The sequence below is a fragment of the Hyaena hyaena genome, unplaced genomic scaffold, assembly GCF_003009895.1.
Source record: "Hyaena hyaena isolate Hyena2069 unplaced genomic scaffold, ASM300989v1 scaffold_95, whole genome shotgun sequence".
NCBI lineage: Eukaryota > Metazoa > Chordata > Mammalia > Carnivora > Hyaenidae > Hyaena > Hyaena hyaena.
The window spans coordinates 1,644,642-1,671,587 of NW_024080727.1; the positions used below are offsets into that span (position 1 = coordinate 1,644,642).

The 26,946-nt window shown below is 39.8% G+C and overlaps 1 protein-coding gene across 1 annotated transcript in view; it reads left to right on the forward strand.

Moving 5' to 3' along the window:
• The window catches only part of CERS3 (ceramide synthase 3), a 111,774-nt gene that overhangs the window by 43,576 nt on the left and 41,252 nt on the right, over positions 1–26,946 (forward strand). The window contains exons 5-10 of the mRNA XM_039235039.1: positions 656–774; positions 7,234–7,291; positions 8,366–8,416; positions 12,450–12,542; positions 15,662–15,790; positions 19,137–19,243. Coding sequence (XP_039090970.1) covers positions 656–774; positions 7,234–7,291; positions 8,366–8,416; positions 12,450–12,542; positions 15,662–15,790; positions 19,137–19,243 — 557 coding nt within the window. The remainder of the gene's footprint in view (positions 1–655; positions 775–7,233; positions 7,292–8,365; positions 8,417–12,449; positions 12,543–15,661; positions 15,791–19,136; positions 19,244–26,946) is intronic.

Sequence of the window (26,946 nt, forward strand, 5' to 3'; positions counted from 1 at the left end):
CTGCTTCCCAGAAGAGAAGCCATCATCACTACTATATTCTGCAGTCTTTTTTTTTTTTAATGATTGGTATTATTTTGGATTCATTTGAAATAGACTCTACATCTGATTAAATGTGAAAGTGACGGCCAACACCTGTTTGTGTTTCTCCTGTATTATCTTTTGGAGCCATCAATCGTGTGAAAGAACAAAGTGTATTAGCCTAAGTTCTTGTCCTTGCTTTACTATTAATTTTAGGTCTTGGAAAACTTACTAGAACCCTTGGTGTTCCAGCCTCTCATAGGAAAAGTAAGGAGGTTGGATCTGATCAACATCTAAGCTATACTACTCTACCTGGTACCTGGGAAGCCCTCAATAAAACTTAACTGATTGAGTGAGCTCACATCTGCAGCTTGAATATATGGGTTGCTGCCAGCTTACAGAGAATTCATCGTTCTTAGTAACTCAGAGTGCTGGGATACTAACAGACCGCTTTTTTGCTGTGTATGTGTGTGCGTGATTCCATAAGCAAAAGAGGTAAATTCACTGGCCCTAGATCTAACACAGAATCTTCTCCTCTCCAGGACACAAGCTCTTGTAACCCAACTGCACTGTCTCTTGACTGCCTGCCAATCTGACTGCTCTTTATCACTCATTCATTCATTTTATCGCCTTTCAGGCTGATATTTATGGACTGGCGAAGAAGTGTAACTTGACAGAGCGCCAGGTTGAAAGATGGTTTAGGAGTCGGCGGAATCAAGAGAGGCCTTGCAAGATGAAGAAATTCCAGGAAGCGTGGTAAGTAGGACAGTTCAAGCTTTTGAAATGTCACGATTTTATATGGAGCAGGATGATCATTTCAGAAAGAACACTGAAGGGTTTGAACCCGGCTCTGTCACTGACCATTTGGGTGTTTTAGGCTAATCACCCACTGACCTCTGCTCCAGTTTCCTTCTCTGTGAAATGGGGCAAGCTATGAGCTCTCTTAAATGAATAGGACGTATTATGTACTTACCTTGAGGTCCAGAAAAATAATACAAACATCTAAACTGGTGTTTACTTTCTCTAGGGTAGAGGTTGGCCCTACTTCACAAGACTTTATCACCTGTTTCCAAGCGCATTCCAATTACTATATTACGTTATAAGAGCAGAGAATGAGAAGGTGTCTGTTCTTCTGTCTCACTGGGCTCACTGCCCCCAACCCCTCCACCCCTTGCCTGTGGACTGGACGGCCAATTCCTCTGAGTTTCCCAGTTGGTTTTAGTGGGGGGTCAGGGTGGGCTGGGATACCAAGTAAAATTTTTGCCAGAGCTGGCTACATTGAATATGCTCTGCAGACAATGAGGCTGCATTGTGCTTATTTTTTGTTTCATTTGGGCTCTGTGGGGTTTTTTCTTTCCTATAGAATTTTATTGTACTTTGGATCACTTCCTTGGTGGCAGAAATTGACACATGTGAAAAAAGGAAGACTAGGTCATCGCTCTTACTTTTTTCCTGCTCTTTTTTGATCTTTTTTCTCTTTTTTTCCTTGAGAGAGAGAGAGAGAGTTCATGAGTGGGGGAGAGGGGCAGGGAGGAGAGAAAGAGAGAGAGAGAGAGAGAGAGAGAATTTCAAGCAGGCCCCATGACCAGCCCAAGGCCCAATGCAGGGGCCTGATCCCACAACCCTGGGATTATGACCTGAGCAGATATCAAGAGTCAGATGCTTGGGGCACCTGTGTGGCCCAGTCGGTTAAGCGTCCAACTCTTGGTTTCAGCTCAGGTCATGATCTCATGGCTCATGAGTTCTAGCCTGACAGTGCAGAGACTGCTTGGGATTCTTTCTCCCTCTCTCTTCTCTTCCCCCACTCACTCTGTCTCTGTCTCTCTCAAAATAAATAAATTAATTAAAAAAATAGTCAGATGCTCAACTGACTGAGCCATGTAGGCACCCCTTTTTCCTCTTCTTTATATCCAGACAATTGCCCATTTATTGGGTTGTGTTTGATTCTACATTGTATACACCAGTAGCATCCCTTCCTTGTGCCTCTTTCTTACAGTTCTTATTGCCTGGTGATCTTCACCAGATAAATATATATATATATATTGTTTTAATGGTGAAGTGAATAGAGAGCTGATGTAAGAGTCTCAAATAAATAGAGTCTGAGGCTTCCTTCAGTTTACCCGGATATTCCTGAGTAATATGATCTGGCTGTGATGCTGGCGATATTTAGGGGTACAGACCAAGTCTTCAGGGTGTCTCAAAACAATGATTTCTCATCACTGGCTTCCAATGGAAGCTCAACATGCATGACCTGGTTTGTTTTCTAACTAGCTCTTTGATTTTTAACTCTTGAGAGATTGATTAATATTGTTGCCACTGATGTCAGCTTGCATGACACAATCTTTTTAAACCATTCTGCAAAACACTAAAAAGTAACACTGGTCTCATATTACATCTTCCTGTTATACTGTCATTCATTTATTTTTTTCTAGCAAATTATTCTTATCTTAAATAAAGTCCCCAAGCAGGAACTAATTGTCTACTCCTGAGCTGGATCATGCTCCCATGAAAGTCTCTGGTTGTTTCTTATACATTGCAGTGCCTTACAGTTTATAAATAATGTTTGATCCTCCTCCCACCAATGGTGTGAAGCAATCAGGGAAGGTGGAGCTAGCCCTGTGTAAGAAATGAAAATATTTTCAACTTACACAGTGCTCTATGTCAATGAAATCTCAATAAAAATGGAGGGGGGGGCAAAAAAGAAATGAGAAACTACAGGTCTATCTCCTCAAAGGAACTTGCTTGAGATCAGCTAGCTGTTGGCGGGGCTATTGCACTCGTATCTTCTGACTCCTTTTCTGATGCTCTTTCTGCTCCATGGGCCTGCCCCTTGACGCCTAATGCTTACCTCTCTGCAAGCAGAAACCCACTATATCAACTAACTGTTTGGGTCAACAAGGCCTAACATTTGGGGATCTGGCTGTCAATGAGCCTGCTGAAAGTCAGCCTTAGAATTCAGACCACAGAAGGGAATTTCCAGTTGTCAACTATTCATCAGTCAGGCAAAGGAGAGGGTTATGTTGACTGTCTTCTGCATATGTGGCACTATCCCACATTGGGTGGAGTTCTAGATTCTAGGAGGGAAATAAAAGTGGAAGGCCTGGTCACTAGCCTTACACATCTAATCAGGGAGACAAGACTATCACTTAGGAAACCACAACATCTATCCAGTCATTCCATCCCAATGGTGCATAAGCCTGTATCCCTGTAGTCCATGGTCACGTTTAGATGCATTGTGGGCATTCCCAGGAGATGGTGTCAGTAGGCCTGAATATGTTAGAGAAAGGGAGGTCAGACCTAGAAGAATGAGTTAGGATTTCCATGAGAAAAGAAATCAGGATTTGAAAGTAACATGTTTCACGTAAGGCAAAGACACAAAGCAGGGAATTATACAATGTATTCAGGAAGGAGAAGAGGGCCAACAAATAAAATTTAAGCTTTACCTTCTTCTTTAGAAATGTCACAGATTTCCTCTAAGTAAGAACACGGCTATTATAGACTAAATAAATAGACTAAAGCAAAATGCCAAGGTATTTAATTGCACTTTATTGGACCAGCTAGGGATGTGCTATGGGAATCATAGAAGAAATACTTAGCCCCAGGCATTTTGGAAATCTTAGGAAACTTATTTCCTAACACCAAGCTTTTACAAATTACTCTCCAACAGGCAGAAACTCCTCTATAATATCAGGATGAACACCTTAAGTTTACTATATTGTTTCCTTGGTTACTTTCTTTTTTTTAATTGAATTACAGTTGACATACAATATTAGATTAGTTTCAGCTGTACAACATGGCGATTTGACATTTATATACATTCCAAAGTGATCACTACAATAAATCTCGCAACCATCTGCCACCATATAAAGTTGTTACAGTATTATTAACTACATTCCCTATGCTGTACATTGCACCCCCAAGTTTTATACACATAATAACTGGTAGTTTGTACCTTTTAATCTCCTTCCTTCATTTCACCCATTCCCCTATACCTTCCCCTCTGGCAGCCACCAGATTGTTGTCTGTATCTGTGAGTCTGTTTCTGTTTTGTTTTATTTGTTCATTTGCTGTGGGTTTTTTTGATCCTACATCTAAGTGAAATCATATGGTATTTGTCTTTCTCTGACTTATTTCACTTAGCATAAAACCTTCTAGGTCCATCTACTTTGTCACAAATGGCAAGATTTCATTTTCATACATATTTCACTCTGTGTGTGTGTGTGTGTGTGTATTCCATATGTTTATGGACACATTCCATTCATTGTGTCCATATATATATATATATATATACACATATACATATACATATATATATACGTATATACGTATATATGCGTATATATCACATCTTCTGTATCCAGTCATCTTTTGATGGTCACTAGGTTGCTTCCATATCTTGGCTATTGTACTTGGTTACATTTTAAAATGATGACCCCCCCAGGGGCGCCTGGGTGGCTTAGGAGGTTAAGCGTCTGACTTTCTCTTGGGTCATGATCTCGCGGTTCATGGGTTCAAGCCCCACGTCGGGCTCTGTGCTGACTGCCAGCTCAGAGCCTGGAGCCTGTTTCAGAGTCTGTGACTCCCTCTCTCTCTGACCCTCCCCTGCTCACGCTGTCTCTCTCTCTCTCCTAGAAATAAATAAAACATTAAAAAAATTTTTTTAAATGATGACCCCTAAGTCCTATTCCTCAGAATTCAGGATTTTAATCTACAATACTTCCTTTATTTTTAAAGCAAATTCCATACTAGGTGATCACTTTTTTAAATAAGCATTTCCATCTAGCAGTGGGAAGTTCATTATAAAAATACCAGGTAATTTCCAGTACCTGATGTAGATAGGCAGGGAGCTCCCCCAGCCCCGGAGCATTCCTCTGACTGGGTGGGCTGCCATCTTGCCTTAGCTGATCCCAGGCCAGTCCCTTCCTGCTCCACTAGGCCTGGCCTATTCCTGAGTCCTGTTGCTGGCCTTGCCAGCTTCTGTTGCCATTGCTCAAGTTTGCTCTGTCTAATTCCCCTGACTGTACTTACTGTCTGGGCCTGACAAATCAGTTTCCAGATTTTTCCCCCCAAGAGATTTTTTCCTCTTACATTTGTATTTGTGTCTGCCTTTCCTGGAAAAAAAAAAAAAGAAGTCTTACCAACTTTTCATCTGAAAGAAGTAAAACAACATTGACCAGTACCTTATTATTTGTCTTATAATTAGCAAAGGGCAGCAGGTCTCAAATGTCTTGGTTTGAAACTATAAAAGACCACAAAGAGCGTTAGCTTGTGTGTGTTATGCCTGCTGATATTTACTGTATCGGAAATGAAAGCTGAGACATTTATAGAACATGAGAGTACACAAGCACACAGTGTATCAGCTCACAGAGCAAATATGACGCCCCACGTAACGTAGCCTCCAGAAATCACTGTATGCCTGTGAGGGGATGAACGGAGATGGCAATAACATGGTGGTCATGTTATGAAAATATTTTAATGCCAGAAATCCCCCCCCCCCCCCCCCCACACACACACCTTGAAATCCCTGGGATGGTGTAATGAAACCTGACAAGATTGGTCCAGGAAAATGTTGACACTTGGGTTTTGCGCTTGCATCTGATGGTCACTCCACAGCCTCGAGGGAGCTATGTGATCTCTCCCAACCTCTGTGTCCTTTAGTGGTAGCCACCTTATCTGCCCTTTATCCATAATGAGGGGCTAATTACAGTTCCTAGTCCACAAACACCAAGATATAAATGTGATAACACACATGTGCTTATCACAGTGCTTGGCGCAAAATCAAGAGATCGGTAGATGTTGGTATAATGAACTATGTGTACTATGTACCCATCACAGACTTTAATTATTACCAACCGAAGGCAATCCTATACCATCTATGTCCCCTGCCTACTTTTCTATCCTTGCAAAAATTGTTTTTTGTGAGTAAATTTTTTTCTTCCAGTTTTATTGAGATATTGTTGACATACATACATCACTGTATAAGTTTAAAGCATACAGTATGATGGTGTGACTTTCATATATTTTGAAATGATTACCACAGTAAGTTTAATTAATGTCTGTCATCTCATCTAGGTACAAAAAACAAAAAAGAAAAAAAGAAAGTTTTTTTCCTTGTGATGAGGGCACACATCTACTCACTTAGCATCTTTTCAGTATGCCATACAGTAGCATCAACTATTGTCATCATGTATATCACATCCCCAGTATTTATTTATCTTAGAACTGAAAGTTTGTTCCTTTTGACAACTTTCATCTGATTATTATTGAAGATTACTTTTTAAAAACTTTTGTTAATGTTTATTTATTTTTGAGAGAGAGAGAGAGATAGACAGAGTGTGAGTGGGGAAAGGGCAGAGAGAGGGAGATAGAATCTGAAACAACTCCCGGCTCCAAGCTGTCAGCACAGAACCCGACGCAGGGCTCAAACCCATGGACTTTGAGATCATGACCTGAGCTGAACCTCAAATGCTTCACTGACTGAGCCACACAGGTGCCCCTTAAAGATTATTTTTGACACAAATATCAGACATTGTATGACTTCACTGTAAATATTTCAGTAGTATCTCTAAGAGATAAGGATTCTATTTTTTTAAACAAAATTGCAATACCAGTATCATACATCACAAAAACTTTAATGTCAATCAGATCTCCTTGATTGACTCATAATTTTCTTTACAGTCTGTTTGTTTGAATTGGGGTCTTAATAAAACTCACACAATACGGTTGATTGATATGTGTTTTTAAGCCTGTGTTCATACACGAGAAAAAGATTTTCTTTCAAAATCTGTTTTTCAGAAACAAGACAAAAATCTGGCCACATGAAAACCTTTTCACTAGGGACTAAAAAGGGTACAAATAAGCGATTAGATTAATACTAATGTTAACCCATTGTCTACTGTGTGTCAGGAACTGGGTCTGTTGTGTCAGGCATGATACTAACAGTAATAATAGTAGCTATTTGTTACTGCTTACTTCATACCAGGTGCTTACTTTTCATAAATTAGCTCTAATTCTTTTTATAGTCTGAGGTAAGTTTTGTCATTCCCATTTTATAGGGGAAGAAATTAAAGTTTGCCTACAGTTACAGCCATCTAACAAATGGCAGTCAGGATGTCACATTAGATTTGTCCATGCATTCTTTCCAAACTGTCATACCAAGTGCGTTTCTCCTCAGATGTCAATCACCTTCACAAGATTTTTTCTTTCTTTTGGCAGCTGGCGATTTACATATTACTTAATAATGACTGTTGCTGGAATTATATTTCTTTATGATGTAAGTTGTCTCTTTGATATTCTTTGACTGGAATTTGTCTTTAAAAAATCTTGCCTGTGAATTCCTTGGGAAATAATATTCTCAGTAATATAACCAACTTTTATGCCTTTAAACTCATAGTAAGGTCTAGAGAAGTCATAAACCCTCAGTCTGTCTTTCAGAGCCTTTGTTAAGCTTTGAGTTTGCAAACATATTTTTTTTTTTGCAAATGTAAGTCTTAAACCAAATTTCCCCCTACTTCCACTCACACAACCCATGTGCCAGCTACCCTTGAGCTACTAGCAGTCCACTGAATGCACCTGGTATATCCTCATTTTTGGATTTTAGCACATTTTATCCCCTCTGCTAGAAACGTCTTGCCCTTCCCACCTCTATCTCTACCTGCCAGATCCCATCCTTGCCATATCAAATCCCATTTGTTCTATCAAGACTTGGTACTCACTCATCAGAAATCTTCCCTTACCGGATGGGCATGGAGGAGGACACTTGTGGGGATGAGCACTGAGTGTTATGTGGAAACTAATTTGACAATAAACTATTTGTAAAAAAAATAATAATAATAAATAAATAAATAAATAAGTAAACTGGGGTCTGACTCCTAAAAAAAAAAAAGAAAGAAATCTTCCCTTACCATATTACCTTTGTGTTGTCTGCTTAAATAGTTATTAAATGATTACCTTGTTAAGTGATGGACAGTCCACAGAAAAAAAAGATAACCAGCCTGTAGAGATTTATCTCAAGATATTTTTATTGCTGCAGAAAGAGCAGTCTGGTCCAGAAGTAATATTAGAGCTTTCACTTGTTTGAATAATTCCCTGCATGAGACAGCACGGTGTGTGGTCCCAGATTCACTAGAAGTCGTGAAAATCACAGGAATGTTGGATGGGAAGCTGTATAAATACCTACAGAGGGAGAGAGAGAGAGACAGGTTCAATAGGAGCAACAGTTACCGTGCTTGTATGCCCCCATCAATGATACCAGGAAGAGCTTATGTTTTCTGCTGAAATATGCATTTTACTCCAAAGACTTATTTTCTCTCTCTTGGTTCCTTGGTTTTTTTTTTTTTTTTTCCAGAAACCTTGGGTATATGACCTGTGGGAGGTGTGGAATGGCTATCCCAGGCAGGTAAGTCCCCTGTGATACAATCCTTTCCTTATGTCAGCTTTGGGCCATGAGTTAAATTGTCCGTGAGTTAAGTCTGAGCTCCCTTCCTACTCTCTGTCTATGTCTATGCAATTCTTTGGCTCCTTCCCTACCAGAGTTTACTCCTCCTTATTCCTTACGTACCTGTCACATATGTCTGTTTATGGTTAATGCAATTACATATTTGAGTTTAAATCTACTATCTTACTATTTATTTTCTATTTGTACCAGCTAGTACATTTCTTTTTATTGTACTCTTTTCTTACTTTTTTATGGCTCAGTCAAGATTTCTTTAAAAATTATTATTCCACATTTTTCTTTGTAGTAGCTTTTCAGTTATGCATCTTTTATTCTTTTGCTAGTTATCCTAGAGATCACCATGTGCATTTTTAAATTATTGGAGTATAATAAAAATTAGTGCTCTTATCTCTTTCCTGTCACTGAATAATCATTAGAATGCTTCCTATGTATCCTCCTCCTAGTTCCTCCTTCAAAAATTAAAAACTGACAAGCCATTGCTATTATTATTTTGTAAATCAATTAAATCACCCCCTCAATGCTATGCCTTATATCCTGCTTTTTCATGCTTCTATATGGGATGATTATCCTTCTGGCTGAAGAAGTCCTTCTGGTTTGCTTTTCTGAAATGTTATCACTTTGCCTGCATTTTTTAAAGGATATTTTTGCTGGGTATAGAAATCTAGGTTAGCAATTATTTTCCTTTAGTGCTTTGCCTTCTGGATCCCATCTTTTTTTTTTTTTTTTAAGAATTTGGCTGTCAGTTTTCATTTTTGCTTCTTTGAACAGAATGTCTTTTTTTCTCTGAGTTCTATATTTGATCTTTGTCTTTCAAGTTTTATTTTGATATGCGTAAATGTGGTTTTCTTTGAATTTATCCTCTTTAATGTCCATAGTACTTCCTGAATCCGTGGTGTGATATCTTCAGTCAGTTTTAGAAAATTCTCAGCCTTACCAGCAGCTGAAATAGCTCACTTGGGAGAGCATTAGATTGAAGAAAATTCTCCGCCTTTGGGGGCACCTGAGTGGCTCAGTTAAGCATCTAACTTTGGCTTAGGTCATGATCTCAAACTTTATGAGTTTGAGCCCCACATTGGGCTCTCTGCTGTCAGGATGGAGCCTGTTTTGGATTCTTTGTCTCCCTTTCTTTGCCCTTCCCCTTCCTTCTCTCTCTCTCTCTTTCTCAAAAATAAATGAAACATTCTTAAAAAAAAAAAAAAAAAGAAAATTCTTAGCCATTGATTTAGTTCCTTTCTCTCATTTCTCTTTCTGGAATTCCAGTTATGGGTGTACTAATATGCTAGGCCTTTACACTAAGTCCCAGATGTCTCTTTTGCTTTTTCCAGTATTGTCCATCCTCTTGCTTCTCTGAGCTTTAGTCTGTTGGAAGTTAATCCTCCACAGATTTCTTGCATTTCTGCATGTCAAATGAAGCAAAGCACTTGCCTGCTTTTTGTTCTGTACTAACTTTTCAATGATGTTTATATAACAGACATTCTGGGGAAATAGAAATGTCTCCTTCTGGAGCAAAGGGTAGGCATGTTACCATCTATTATAAAAGATTCAGGTTTCTGAACTCAGTGTTCCTCTCTTGTAACACAACCCATTGCATGTGCAGACATCATCCGACCCTTTTTGTTTAGCCCTATATGAATTAAGATGGGAGAACTGGCCCAAATATTGATTCTCTCACAACTACTATTATTGCAAATAACACACTATCCTTCATCTCTGACCCAGGAGTTTTATATCTTCAATCATTATCCATGAAACTGTGGCAACTATCCTGCAAGTAGGGTAAAATCTCAGACCCTTCACAGATCTGGATATATTCTATTTTGTGTCCTCTAGTTTCTTAGTGCCTTTGCCAGCAGTGTCTAACTGCTGTTAAATATATCTTTTGAGTTCTAAATTATAGTTACTGTGTTTTTCGGTTCTCAAATTTTCACTTAATTCTTTTTTTAATGGATCCCAGTTCTCTACTGAAATTTTCCACATTTTAACCAAGTTTTCAAAGTTCTTATAAAGTCCTGGTCTGATGAATCCAATGTCTTCATCACCTATGGGTCTGTTCTTTTTTCTTATTCTTGTCTCCTTGTGCTTGATAGCTTTTTATTGAATAATAGGTATTGCATATGAAAAAGCATAGATGCTCATCTTTCTCTTCTTGCTTGGCTGGTCCTGAGTACCAACTTGCATCCTAGCACTATGAGATTGCCAAAAGTCCTGTTTAACTTCTTCTACTTCTTAGTCTCTGGACTCCATACTGCTTATAAATTGACAAATACTCACTAATTTTATACACAGGTATAGTTTTTTTTTTTTTAATTTATCCTGCTTAGAGTTTGTGGTACTTGAATTAAGGATTCATTTGGAATAAAGGATTCACCTTTAATGCATTTTTCTCTTTGAAGTCTTACCCTCACAGGATAGGGATGCATGGTTGCTGTTTGATGCCTTCACTCAGATATTGTTATGCATTCTACCCAGATTTTTTAAAGTTATTTTCACTAGGATACTTAGTCTCATACGTGCTTGTCTGACATAGAAGAAAGCAGAAGCTATCTCATTCTTTTATGGCCTTATTGAGGATGATTAGCTGACCAGAAAGTTATTCCTTTTAATATGCTAGCTTCAGTATTAAAGAATTAAAGGTTAGACCATAAGGTACTTAGGCATTATGTAGGCCAAACTCCAGTCTTTTTCTCCTACTTCTAACTTACTCTGAACTTCTCAGATATATCAGTTATAAACCATCCTCGATATATTGTTTTAAGATACAACAACCATTTATTTGCTCATGATTTGGGTTAACAATTTGATCTGGGCTCAACTGAGCATTTTTATCTGTTCCACATTGTGTTAAATGAGTTCATGCATGCATTTCAATCAGTTGGTAGGCTGATTAGGGGATGGTTCATGTCCCTGGTGTCCTCATTCATATTTTTGGCAGTGGACACCTTGATTCTCTACTTTGTTATTATCAGCAGGATAGCTCAGATTTCTTACCTGGTGCTTGTGAAGTCTCTGCTTGCATCATATTTGCTTATGATCCCTTGACCAAAGCTCAAGATCAAGTTCATTGTCATGTAGGTGAAGACTATACCAGTGTATGGATATCAGAAGGTGAAATTCACTGGAGGCATTAATGTAACAATCCATCACACCAAGTAATATATCAACTTACCTAAAACAAGCACCCCCACAGATACACACACTATAACATTATTAAGGAAAATTCTAGATGTAGAAATTTTTTTTTTTCAGAAGACATTTTTTGGGATATTTAAATAATTGTATATATTTTATTACTGCCCTTTTTGAGAATAGGCCAGTTCTGATTACTTGCCTGTCATTAGTAGCAAGGTTTGGACATCAAAGTTTGAATAGTACTCAGGAAACATAAAACAAGGTAAACTATGGAAATAGCAAAAACAGACTTGCCAATATTTTTACGTAAAGATTTTTTAATTTTTTTCCAAATTTAATTTTCAATCAACTAAAATAAGGCAATCACACCTGTTGTAGTTTTAACTTTCTTTATTTTTTAAAAAATGTTTATTTACTTTGAGAGAGTAAGAGAGAGCGAGAGCATGTACGTACATGTGTCAGTGGGAGAGGGACAGAGAGAGAAGGAGAGAGAGAATCCCAAGCAGGCTCCAAGCTGTCAGCACAGAGCCCAACTCAGGGCCCAATCCTGTGGTTTGTGAGATCATGACCTGAGCCAAAATCAAGAGTTGAGTGCTTCACCGACTGAGCCACCCAGGAACTCCATAGTTTTATTAACTTCTAAACAAAACATTTAACTTGATTTTGGAATTCTTGTCTACCCTTTCATAAATAAAATGTCTTGAAATATTATCTTTGATTCCTTCTCAGAAGTTGAAATCTTAAAGAATCATAATTTTGTGGAACTAAATAGATATAAACAATAGTTTAATGCCTTACAATGAGTTACTGATGATACTAAAGTGGTAAATACTCTCATTTTTCTCAGCCCTTGCTGCCATCCCAGTACTGGTACTACATTTTGGAGATGAGTTTTTATTGGTCTCTGATATTTAGCTTTGGCTCTGATGCCAAGAGGAAGGTAAGTATCTTATTTACAAAGCTACTTATTCTACTTCTTCAAAAATATTTAACCTTCCCCAGCCCAAATCCTAATCTATAAATTGTATTCTTCCATGTGTTTAGTTTCAGCTTATAGCTTTTTTTGCATTTTATATAGCACACAGAATGATGCAAATCTTGCTTATGCTCTGGTGCCTTGGCAGGTATTTGTAATGAAATGTTAGAGAAACTAACATGGAAGCCCCCCACTTGTGTTCAGTGAGAAGAGAACACTCCATTATATGATCTGTTTCTTTCTTTTGGTTTGGGAATTTGATGTTATTTAGGTCCTAGTAGTTTTAATTCTGCAGCCACAGCCTTCAGTTATTATAACCCACCTTATGTAATTCTTTGATGTACTCGAAGGTTTTAAAAACATGCTGTCCTTAATTCATCCAAGATCTTTATGAGGAAACTTTGCTGCAGGCATGAATAGCTTTGTGTTATGTGTAGGGAAATGGAGTTACAGGCATGCTAAATGTATCCTCTCATGTAACAAAGTGAGACGTTTTGGGACCTGTTTAGGAACTATTTGCTAGTACAGAAAACCATGTTAGAATCTCAATGCAATCACAAGATTTCATTATCTATGTTAGCGACACATATCAAATGATAAATGATATACTGTTTGTATATACCCCAGTATACTCTGCTTAGAAAGTCAGTTTGTAACAAAATTTGTGTAATAAATAAAGTTAAGTTGAACTCAATTTTAAGAAGATAAGACCAATTGGCTTGAATGATTTTTGGATGTGTGGTGGTGTACACGATCCATCACTAAAGGGTTTAATCAACTTCAGTTAACTGGAGATCTAAAAGAAAACTTCTGGAATTTATGTATAAGAACATATTATGAAAAAATCTGATAGAAACAATCTCATTCTCAATACACTCAATAATAGCTCTGGATTAACTGTCATTAACTTTAGTGTGGACTAACAATATGTCAAGATGAAATGGTGTGAGTCATTTTCTCAAGGGAGAGAATTGAAAATAATCACTTTTTACGTCTTCACAGATATACTAAGGTGGGTTGATCCTATAATGATCCTGTATTTCTCCCACCTTTGATTTTTCAGTAGTTGAATTTTCTTTATTACATACAAGTGTATTGGGTACCTTTTCAAAAATTAAATGTAAATATATGTCGTATATTTTGTAAACACATATCTTCAGAGATGTAAAAGACATACAACTATCAGTAGGGGGGTAAAGCACAGACTCTGGAACCAGAATGCCTGGGTTTGAATCCGTGGCTTTACCACTCACTAACATCTCAAGCTAGCTGGCTACACCCCCTAATCTTCATTTCCTCATCTGTAAAATGGAGTTAAAAATAGTTCCTGTTTCCTCTGGTTGTTATGAGGATTAAGCAGATTCACCCATACAAAGCACTTCTTGGTATATAGTAAGTGCTCAGTAAGTTAGGCTATTATTAGTAGTATCATATTTACTACTTTACTTTGGCTATAAGGAAACTGAAAGCTTTAAGATTTTTAAAACATCTTTATTGAGGTATCTGCACACTGTACAATCCATTCATCTAAGGAATGTAGTTCGGTGGATTTGAGTATGTCCACAGAGCTGTTTAATCATCACCACAGTCAATACTACAACATTTTTTGTCACTCCCCAAAAGAAATCTTGTACCTTTTTGCAGTCACTCCCTATTTCTCCTAACTTCTCTAGCCCTAGGCAACCGTCTCTATGGATTTTCCTCTTCTGTATATTTTATACAAGTTGAATTGTATAATAAATCATTTTTTATGTCTGGCACTTTCACTTTACATAATGTTTTCAAGGTTCATTCATGTTGAAGCATGTATCCATACTTCATTCCTTTTTATTGCTAAATAATAGTCCATTATATAGATAATACTGCATTTTCTTTATCTGTTTATCATTTGATGGCTATTGGGATGTTTTCTTTTTTTGGCTATTAGGAATAATGCTGCTATGAACATTCATATACCAGTTTTTTGCATGGACATATTTTTATTTCTCTTGGGTATATACCTAAGAGTGGAATTGCTGGGTTATATGATAATTTTATATTTAATCTTCTGAGTAGCTGCCAAAGTAGCCATACCATTTTACCTTCCTACGTATATAAGCGTACATAAACATATAAGCATGCCAATTTTTCCACCTCCTTGCCAACACTTACTATTTTTCATCATTTTTATTATAGCCATCCTAGTGGGGATGAAGTGGGGGGTTTTTTGTTTTAATTTTTTTTAATGTTTATTTATTTTTGAGAGAGAGAGACAGCCTGAGCAGGAGAGGGTCAGAGAGAGAGGGAGACACAGAATCTGAAGACAGCCTCCAGACTCTGAGCTAGCTGTCAACACAGAGCCTGATGTAGGGCTCGAACCTACAAACTGTGAGATCATAACCTGAGCTGAAGTAGGACGCTCAACCAACTGAGCCACCCAGGCACCCCTGAAGTAGTTTTGACTTAAGTTCTCCTGACAGCCCATGAAGTTGAGTAACTTCGTGTACTTGTTGGCCATTTGTATATTTTGTTTACAGAAAGCTTTTTAAGTTTTTATGTTCAATTGTAGTAGTGTTCTTTAGCCTAGATTTGCTAATGTATTTATTACACTTTCATTTGTTACTTGTTTCCTATGCAGTAACTCTTATTTTAGTGGTTATTTAGTTTTACTGTATTGTGTATCTATCTTTTTCCGTTGTTGGAATCAGACAGAGAAGAAATGATAAATGTAAATATATGCAGGAATATACTCATGTGTGTATGTATATGGGAAGTGGTGTGTATGTATATCCAGTGTGGGGCAGTGGAAAGATGTTAGGAGATGTTAGGATTTAGATGACAACTCTTCAATGCTGCCTCAGAGTTCAGTGACTTCAATGATGAGGATATTATGTGCTAGTTCTCTTGCAAGGATCGTGTTTAAGAATTAAACTGAAAGCATTTTACAAATTTCAAAATTTTCAGATGTAAGTTACTTTAAAAAAATACTACTATTGTTGTTGTTGTTGTTGTTATTAGCTCTTCCACTATATACTTTTAGGTATATAGTGATTAGGAAATAACTGCATTTGCTTAATAGCCACTATTTTCCTCTTGTTATATAGGATTTTCTAGCTCATGTCATCCACCACCTGGCTGCTATTAGTTTGATGAGCTTCTCTTGGTGTGCTAATTATATCCGCGGTGGGACCCTCGTGATGATCGTGCATGACGTGGCTGACATTTGGCTGGAGGTAAACTTTTGCCATTAAAAAAAATAAAAACCATACCACGTCCCAAGTTTCTGTGCCTCGTCTCAGGAAGAATTGCCTGTGAGTTATATAGCAGGGCTCTTTGTCCTGAAAACATCCAAAGTCTGAGGTTGTCTCTGGGTCCTCAGACCCTTCAGGCTTAAAGAAAGGAAACCTTTCAGTTTTTAGATTCCATCCTTCTCTATGGTACTTGAGAGAGGTTAACTCATGGGATCCCACTTGGGAAAGTTGCACGCAGATACCTGCTCAGGAAGTATGTTGATATCTCTGAAGAAGGAATGAACTCTAATCTTTGGAAAGGAAACCTTGGATTTGTGGCATTATGGATTCTTAATATTGGATGAAACCATATATTTCCTTAAGCCAAAGCTGAATACCCTTTGGATGCTTGCACTTCCCCACATGATCCTCCTCCAGCTTTGAAGAATGAGAGCTGATGTTTATTTAAATGACATTTCTTTTCTAAGGAAAGAATGTTTTGGAGCAGGGGACATTAAAACAAGAGTCTTCCTAATCCCAAACAACACAAGATATGAGAAACAAAACAAAATTAGGATTGTTTTCTCTACATGTTTCTGTTATGTATTGGTTCCTGTTTGTCCCGAGGCAGTGATCCAACAGTCCTCTTCCAGCCAACTCTCCTGCTCTACTTAGGGTCACATTTCCCAGAACCGCTTAGTGTGTCCTTTAAATACCTTCACGTATAATAAAGCTGAGGAAAATGATGTTAACCCATTTCATGTTCAGGATCGCCTGAATATAGGTTGATATGGAAGAAATTAAATTTGATAGGATCTTGTTCTTCTAGATCAGCGTTCACCAAACTTCTTGGTGAAGGGCCAGATAGTAAATCTAGCTATGTGGGCAACATAGGATCTCTTGCCAATATTCTTTTTTGTTTGTTTTTTTATTTTCTCATACCCCTTTAAAAAGTGAAACCCATCCTTAAGGGGTGACAAGCTTCATAGCTCATTGGCTGGACTGTAGTTTGCTAAACCCCTTTCTAGATGTAACCAGAAGTCATTTGAAGCCATATCAAAGCAGTTAAAATATCAGATGTGTACAGAATTTTGTTACTTCAATACAATTGCAGTTAGACATATAAATCCCATTCTAAAGGTCAAGATTATTCAGAGCAGCAAATGGCTTAGCAAAAGAAGGATTATGCCAGTTTTCCCATGCGTCGCTGTCTGAATGTAGCCATCTCTGTTATAATTACCTCCTTCTCTGATCATATCTCAGTAACCCTTCCTGTAAATTAAAACCATATTGGCCATGACTTAAGAATTTTATGCTACACTGTTGCTTCTAAACCCTCTAGCCTTTGGTGTATGTCCACTGCAAAACAGCCTCACTATGTTGTTAAAAGAGAGTTTGCTGTTGGGAATAAACACTGGGTTGTCCCTGTCCACCCTCCCCCACCTTGCCACTGACACAATAGAACTCCCTGGGTGGTTTGGGCAAATCACTTAACGCTTTGTTTTCTGTCCTCAGCTGTAATGTGAGAAGTCATATCTACCCCTTAGGGTATATTGTGAAGTTTAGCTCATTACTGTTTGAAAATGTTCTGGGGTTCTTAGATGAAAAAAAAAAAGAAGAAGAAAAATGAAATGTCAAACTCAGAGGTCCCTTTGTGAATAAACTATGAGAACAGCTTCATGTTGTTAGTGATCGTGAATCATTTCTGATTCACAAGCCATGACCTAACTTGAGGTTCAATGAGCAAGGCCAGTACCTTCCACCAGCTGGGAAGAGGCAGCATGAAGTAGTGGAATGGGGCCCATTTTTTATCTTCCCCAGGGGTGTCTATTCCACAGCTTCCTTGAGTTGTTGGTTTTAGTGTTTGTCTTCTTGGGCAAATCCTAATTGAACCCAGATGTGGTACAACTTTTGCCCCTGTTTAGACCCCCCCTAAAGATGGTGCCTATTAATCTTTTCGTATTCCTCAAGACAGTTGGTGAGTCATTTTTTTAGCTTTTTCTTTGCAAGGGAAAACAGCCCCAATATCTATGATCACCCTTACTCAGAAAGTGCCTTCATCTTCTTCATGCATCTTCCTGACCTCTAGTTTCCCACAGGTTCAAGTTTGGATCCAGGACCCCACACTTTAACAGTATCTGGACTGATGCTTAGCAAAGGAGTGGGATGACTATCTGATATCCATCCCTACAGAGTCCAAAATATGCTCTGTGTGTATTTACCCAAAGGAATGCTACTTTGCTCTCACAAGTACACTCTTTTCATGTCTACACACACCTAGCCTGGTTTCTGACTCTTCAAATAACTGGCACTCTATTCCAGGCACGCTGAACCTGTGGCCTGTCTCCCCATATCCATTTTGTACCACTTGGAAGACTAGCCTTCTGTCTCAGCATTTGAAGCTGCTCCCTTCTAGACCCCTGCCACTCCACAATATGATTCTATCCTTATTCCATGGTAAATATGGCGAAGTATGGAAAATGCAATGTAAACCCTTCCTGAAGTGTAATTATGCTGCCTCTCTTGTTTTAGAGTGGCCTTAAGCTTGCCCTAGAAAGAGCAATTTCAGTTCTGAAACCACCCAGGCTTGAGCCATGCTTCTAGAGGGATGGGTACACTCAGCAGCTCCTATCCAACTGCCACCCAAGTCCAGACACTTTCCCCTTCACCTTGGGCTCTACTGATGATGCACGAGGGAATCTTCATCAATTAAGCTTCTAATACCACCCTACACAACACTTGCTGTAATTCCTTTTATTCAACACAGTTAATGCGAGAAGTCTAGGTTAGCATAGAGTAAATGGGGAAAATCAAGTGCTTGAAACTTTTTTCAGCCTGGACAGAGATCTGAGAGTGGCCTCCTAACTCTCCCCCTTCCACACATCTGCCTTAAAGCAGCTGTCTCTATTGCAACATGCCCAGCCCAGCCCAGGACTTCACTCGGATCTCAGCCTTGTTTCAGTCTAGCTCTCCAATCAGCTCAGTGGAGAAATTAGATAAATGCCTGAATAAAATGCATGCTAAAATTAATTGTCCTACCTTGTCTGCTTGTAAAAGACAGAAGTAATGTTACAGTTGTTGTAACATGTCTTTTTTCAAACATTCTATTATGGAAAATCTCAAACATAAGATGAAGAGAAGAGCATAATAGACTCAATGGACCCACTACCCATCCAGCTTTAAGAGTTTTCAGTATGGCCAGTCTTGTTTCATCTATTTCCCTACCCATCCCTATCCTGCACCTCACACGCAAAGCCCAGACATCATATCATTTCAGTTGTGAATATTTAATTTAATAATTTTATACTAACTCACTTTATCTGAATGCAATTGCTTTCTTTGTTTTTAGTCTGCCAAGATGTTTTCTTATGCTGGATGGAAGCAAACCTGTAATATCCTGTTTTTCATCTTCTCTGCCATATTTTTCATCAGCCGGCTCATTGTCTTTCCCTTCTGGTGAGTAGACGAGGCGCTGTGCCATGCCTTCAGTCATGGTGCTGCGGTCGCCTTGGCACTTCGCTGAAGTCAGAGCGTTGCCTTCTCTTTCTTACACTGATGCCCAGTTGTTTGTGCCAAGTTCAGTTGGAGAAAATAGTGTGACAAAGCCATTTTTATAAATAATTAAAACAACACCTTTCAATGCAGAAAAGGCTTATTACACAGGGAGGTGGGAAATGTGTAACCCAATGGGTAAGCAGCAGGGCTTACTCTATGTCTTGTTTTGTGAATATGGATATTTGTGATTAACAGCTTCTCCAGTTATTCAGTGGAAAGTCATTGACCAGTCCTCAGCTCTTTGAAAGAGAGACATGTTCTATGTTAAAAATAACAGCAATTATGGTCACCATTAATTGAATGCCAGATACTGGATTAGGCCCTTTGTATAATTTGGCTCTAGTCTATACAACAAATCATAAAGACAGGTATTACAAGTCCTACTTCACAGATGAGGAAAGTGATACTGATTTCATTCTCCATGATCACTGGTCCTAACAATGGTCTGGATATCTTTTTAATATTGATCGGCTCTTGATCAGCCTGTAGATTTTATTTAGTCAAGGTCAGGGATTGAAGAACGTATACTGTGTCTCCCCTGGCACTCATCCCTTTGACAAGCATAATTTTCCATGTGTCAATTGACAGGAACCAGAGGAGAAATGTGAGGAAGTCTTTGATGATTTGGAAGAAAGAACTTATAACCAACCATAGTTTGGGGCTGGTCTAGGAGTTTCAGATCCTCTCAGCAGCAAAGTAGTGTCATCGAAGATCCTGGGTTTCAGGGGAAAGAGATGGAGACCCTGGTTCCTAGTGGGGGGACAGCATCCTTGACTAGACCCCAGAGAAGTCTGGTCAGTGAGGTCAAGGGATGGAAGCAGCTACATCTTTAAACCTGGACCAATATCTTACTTAGACATTTTCTGGAGAGGAGCAGCAGAGTGTGGTGGTTAAGTTCATGAATGCAAGTCAGGCATGGATTCAAATTCTGGCTCCACACTTACTACCTGTGTAATCTTGGACATGTTAGATATATCCCTGTGCCTTAGTTTTCTCATCTGTAAAATATAAGTGCTGTCACAAGGCTTAAATGAAATAATACATATAAAATAGTTCAGAATAATGTCTGAAGCATAGTAAGTACTCAGCAAATGCCAGCTGTGCTTGCCAAAGTTATTAATAAGACTCCAAGAATTTGAAGTTTCATCTAGAATCAAATGTGAGATACATCTTTAAAATACTCTCCTTGGTTGAAGAATCACATTATCCTCACTTTTGCTTTGGTCAAGCAAGTATGTTTGTGAAATTATCATATTGTATGATAGCAATTATTGATAGGACACGTATTGAATTTCAGGTAACTGTTGACTTATGGCTTTTCAGTGTGACTTTTATGATGCTATAAATCCAGCATTAGTCCATCGATTCCTCTTATTATATTCCAAAGATACCATGCATTCCAGTTATCTGTTGCTACATAATAAACCATCTGAAAAATGTTGTGGCTAAGACAGTGTTGCACAAGCGTTTTTTGTAAAAGGCCATAGAATAACTATTTTAGGCTTTAAGGGCTACATATGGCCTCTGTCACATATTATTCTTTGCTTTGTGTTGTTTCTTTTACACCCCTTTAGAAATGTACCAAACCCAGATGAGCTCACAGGCTGTAGAAAAACGGGTTGCAGGCCAGATTTCACCACCAGGTCTCAGTTTGCAGACCTCTCTCTTAAAACAACAACTCTTATTGATTATTATTATGATTTATGGTTTTGGGAGCTGACCCACCTCAGCTAGGTGGTTTTCATTTAGAGTTTCTTCATGTGGTTACAGTCATATGTGGCCAGATTTGGACTTTTCTAGAAGACTTCCTTGCTTCATGTGGTTGAAGTAACACACGTAAGATCAACTGGTTGATGCTGATTGTAGGTGGGACCTCAGCTGGGCCTGTCAGCTGGAGTACCCTCCGCTGGCCCCGTAGCATGGCAGCTGGATTTCAAGGGTGAGCAGCTCATAAGAGAGCGAGGCAGACATTGTGTCTCCTTCAATAACCCACCTGTGGCAGTCACATCACACCATGTCTGACCTCTTGTCCTTCATGGGATCCAGGTGACTAAGCCCAGCTCATATTTGAGGGAAGGAAAATTAGACTCCATTTATCCACAGGAGGAGTCTCAAAGAATTTGTGGGCATATTTTAAAAGCATACACCATGGAAGCTCTCAGTCCAGGGAACTCTCTGAGAAGCTTCTAAGTATTGCTGCTGTGGTTGGCTTTTGATTTATTTTGATTTAGCAATGAAGGACATTAACCTCAGACATTTCCATGATGTCTTAAATCAACAAGCAAGCTTACTCTTGCCCAGAAAACAACCAAACGTAGTGTTGGGGTTGAGGGATTGTGGAGGTGGTGTGTTACTTTCCCACATACCCTCATCTTTAAAAATCCTAGATTTAAGAAGTCATTCTCTTGCCAGCATTTCTGCATTTCAAGGAGAATTAGTTGCAAGCATTTGGCATTTTCTTGACCTTGATACTTCGCTGACTTCACCAGCCCACTGCAGAGGGCAGCCAATATCCCGGTTTGCTGTCTTCAGGGAGTTGGATTGCAAATAAACCAGTATTAACAGACTTGACTGTAAAAACCGTTTTGCTGGTAAAAATTTTTCTGCACTGACGTTGACCAGTCCTCACAGGAAGGTTGAGGAAAACTTCACCAAGCTATGGGAAGCTTGGGAGATTAGTTCTTGATGGGTTTTGAAAGAATCAGTTGCAGTGTTACTCTAACTTAAACAGTGTTCCCATCAGCTTGAACATGTTACACAATCATCCTGTGGTGCCAAAGAGGAAAAGTCAGTTCCTTCTTGTTAATCTGACTCCAACCATCTGTCTCAAATGTGTAACTGTAGATTCATTTTTGAAGGATATTTTATTAGTTCAGTTTTTTGGGGGGAATTTACTACGGACCAAACAATGTGCAGATGATAGACCTATTTCAAGATTCAGACGTTTTGGTGGTGCCATGGGAGGCAGCTGGCCATCCGGTTGCTCTGTGCCTCCCAACTGCTTTCAGTGCACCGTTCGTGGTAAGATGAAGGGCAGAGTGGGGAGAAAGCTGACCCCTCTGAAATTTATCTGGAAACTTTGAGGTAAAGAACTAGAGCTTATACGTTCCTCATGCCTTTCCCTTTCTCTTACTTTCCCTTCATTTCCCCTAGCCTCAAGCATATTTGCTGTTGTCTGTTGACTTTCTCTTTGTATTAGTACAGCTGTGCCTTCTCTTCTCCTGTTTTCAGGAATCTTATTTACCCAATTTTCACTCAATCAGCATCCGCAAGTGGTAATTACATTGTTTTGTTTTTTTTTAAATACTGTTCCTCTCAACATTAGGCAGGAATTCCAATTGGCCTTGGTCAAATTACTTTAACCTAACTGCCTACTTCCCTCATTTGTTTGCATTTTTATTCAGAGGCATTTAAATCTCAGGCTTATGTTTTTTGCACTTATTCCCAACTGTTGTTTTGAAATAATGACTTCTAAACTTTTGAATTATTGGATGCGTCTATCTATTTGAACAGTATACAGACACTTCCAGGGAATCATTAGGCTAGAAAGACCTTCCTAAGTTCAGGTAAACAACTCCCCTGACTCTTGACAATTTCCTCCATAAACAACAAGAACAGGTAACAATTTAGTCCAGGCTGGTCCAGCTGAAGGAAAGGAACGCTCTGTCTCAATGGAAGTTTACAGGTGGTGGTGCTGGCTCACTGCACTTCTCCAGTTTTGGAACTCATCACAGCTAGACATTGTGAGGAACACATGGATGAGTGAGACATAGTTCCTACTGCACAGGAGGAGGTCACAATGACAGTAGAAGAGATTTTTGTGTCATCCACCTCATCTCTATATGTGAAGACTATTATATTATGCGACCTGTCTTTTGGATGTTCAAAAAAATTTTTCCAACTGTGAATAACATTCAAATAAGTAGCATCCTGGCCTCCAAGGGTCCACACACCGTGGTAACTTTATATTCCCCACCATTGGCTCACTGGACTTCACCCTTCAGCTTTGGGTGATCTGGCCCCCACTAGCATAGAAAAATGGTACCCTGGGAAACCTCATGTGGAAAGGAATTCTGTGGATGATGTGACCGTATAAATACTTGGAACGGTTATCAGAAAGAGGACAGTTTTAAGAGAGACAAGACAAAGCTGAAAGCATACAGCAGTGCTCTTAGCAGACACGCATCAGAGGGAAACACGAATAAGGACACAAGTCAAGGGGAGGGAATGGGTCCAATTGTGCTATGGCGCCATGCCCTCGTGAGATGGTGCAGTGCCCTTCGCCCGACCAACAGAGGAAAGGAGGGGCTTGTGCAATGTGAGAGTGGCTCCACTGAAGCTGGGACCACTCCCTTGAGCCACCACTGCAGATGAGTATCTCAGAACTAGACTTTCTAGTTACACACCTTGTGAAGGAGACAATGAAGTTCACCTCCTGTTTGTTCAGCGTCTCGTTCAATAGCGTGCCCTCACGGGAGCTCCTTGCCTCACACCCACATGCTCAGCACTTCTGTTGTTCATAAGTTTATAAAGGAAACTACAGCAATCACCCTTCTTCAAATCATAATATTTCCAGAAAAGGGACCTTATATAGAATTTGGTCATTTATGTATTTGGAAATAATTCCAGGCTTGTAGGATAATTCCAAGTATATTACAAAGAACGTCACTGTATTCCCTTTACTCAGATTTACTAGTTAGTATTGTGTCCTGTTTGCTTTCTCATTCCTTCTCTCATCCCCCTGCACCGTCACTCCCAGTGCACACACACACGACCGTGCACCGTGCACATACATGTATTTTTTCTAAATCATTCGAAAGTTGCAAGCATCATGTCCTTTTAGTCTTCAGTTCTTCAGTGCGTATTTCCTAAGAACAAGGAGACTCTTTTAAAGAATCACAGGAATAGTTGTCAATTTCAGGAAATGTAGTCAATCTACCATCTGTGTTTCAGTTTTGTCCATTGATCCAATAATGTCTTTATTGCTTTGTTCCCTCCTCTTGGGCCTGGCCCAGGATCACATTTTGCCTTCAGTTGTCATTCCCCGGGACAGTTTCTCACCCTTCCTGTGTCTCATGTCATCAACATTATTGAAGCATGTAGACCCCCGATTTATTTTCCAGGTGAAGAGTTAAGATATTTCTGGGTTCACACAGCTAGTTATGAAAGAACCAAGACAAGAAACAGGACACTTGAAACCGAGAACAGATACATTTCAAACTAAATGACTAAACCGGACAGCTAAAAGCAGGCATAATTTGCCTTCCCTAAGTATTTATTAAGTTTTCTTCAACTACACAGTCACTTTGAAATACAAGACATCCCTGAAATATAAGGTAGACAATTACCCACCAGTAGAACCAGTATTTGTTATCCTGAAAAGGCTTGGTGCTCACCCCTGCAATTAGCAAGAGAAGACCTTTAGTGTGGATTAGGAAAATACAACTTGTGGTGGCTGCCTTATCTTGCCCAGCAAAACCAACTACTATTTATACCAGCAATGTGATTTTTTTCAAGCCACCAAGGCTGCACTGATTGCTATAGGGTGAAGAGGGGAAACAGAACCAAATCAGGGAAAAGCCGAGGTTCACAATCCCAGGGCACAGTATTCGTGCATCCATTTGGACAGATTGAAGGCCAGTGGACAGAACAGAGTGGCTCCAGGAATCCAGGAGCACAGCAGCCTCTGGGCATCCCCTGTGAAAAGAAAAATCCCATGTAGCCTGGAAGGTAAATGGGTGTTTGCACGCTCACTCATGTGCCTGCACACGCCTTTGGGGCAAAATTGAGAACAGAGGTGTTTATTTTTCCCTTCTTCCCATTCTTCTCTAAGTAAAGGAGGAGAAGAAATTGGAATTGAGAGGCTGGACCATCCTTTAGTGAGGACACTTGAGACCAAAAGAAAGAGGTCCTGAAAATGTAACCGCAGCCCCCAAACCTGCTGTCCCAGGGGCCACAACAGCCACCCTTTGGAGTTCCTTTCTACTCCTGTCCCCTCTGTCCTTCCGCGCAGAATGTTCTGGCAGCACAGGGTCCCCAGTCCTTGGGAGCTCCTCTCCCTCTCCTGAGTGGCTTCATCCTCCTCTCCCTAAGCAGAAGCTCCAGCCTGATCAGCTGCACTTTCCCCCGGGTATAAGCTGCCTGCGGTAGGAAGGAGTAGTTGGAAGAGCTGTCCTCATCACAGCCACAGCAACAGGAAGCATCACAGCTACCACTTTCGAGTGCTTCCTGTATGCTAAGCTCTTCCCATTTGTCAACTCCTCTAACCCTCATGACAGTCTAAAGAGGGGAGTGGTGTTGTTCTGATTTTACAGACGAAGCCATGCCCACAGTAGCTCTGTAACTTGCTGAAGACCGCAAGGAAGACATGATCCTAATCTAGCAGGTCCAGAGCCCACACCTTTTCTCTCTCCTCTCTGCAGCTCTCTCCAAAGGCATGTTAATAGTAGTCTCTTCCATTTCTGGGACTCCACAGTTTGCAAAGCTGGCTGTGTGTCCCCTTGGACCTTTCCTGGCACAGGGGTCGGGGATGACTTCCACCCTATCCCAGGACCAGGAAGCTCAGGGACATGTGTGCAGGTTACAAGGCAAGAAAACAGTGGCCTCAGCCCTGGAATCCTGCTCTGATGAGTATAGTCCTAGTGGATCACTCCCGTTTCTAAATCCAGCAAAGCTTCCTGATGCCATGACAGGCCAGGCCAACACGAGATGGCTCCGTGCACCTCTCCCCCTGCATCTCACACCACCCCTCTCTGCCAGTCCTCTCCCTTAAGCTGCATTGGTCTTGTTTTAGCCTTTGATTTTTCCATGATGCCTCCCACCCAAGGGCCCTGGTTCCTTCCACCTGGAGCCCTCTTTTCTGTGTCTTCCCTTTAAAAATAGAGAAATAGGGAAATCGTAGGTCAGTCAGAACCTTTTTTCTTTCCTTTGCATGGATCACAATGAATAATGAGATTATTCACATTCCCTGGTAGAATATGTAGAGTAGATGCTTTTGAGTAGTTTCTTTTACTAATTTTGACATTGACCAATCCCTAATAGGGGACCTAGTGAGGAGCAAGACCCTGGAACAGGTGAAGGGAGGGCACAGAGATGAAGACATACAAGCAGCCATTAGTACAAGGCAGGTTGAATCAGGCCAAATGCTTTAAAGGAGTAGGTAGTGGGGGAGCCTAGAGGAATCCTATACATTCAGAGATGATCAGAATAGCATGAAGACTTTTGTTATAGAGGCTCACATGCTTTGATGGGTGAAAAGAGTTTCAGTTGAAAACAGGAAGGACAGAGTGCCTGGGTGGTTCAGTCAGTTAAGCGTCTGACTTCGGCTCAGGTCATGATCTCACGGTTCAAGCCCCACATCAAGCTCTGTGCTGACAGCTCAGGGCCTGGAGCCCGCTTCAGATTTTGTGTGTGTGTGTCTCTCTCTCTGCCCCTCTCCCACTCTCTCTCCCTCAAAAATAAATGAAACATTTAAAAACATTAAAAAATAAAAAAGGAACAGGTGAGGACATTCTAGGCTGAGAGAGTACAGAAAAAGGCACACAATGCCTGAAGATTCAGCAAATCAGAATGACAAAGAGGCTTTCTGTACATTCTTTCCTGGA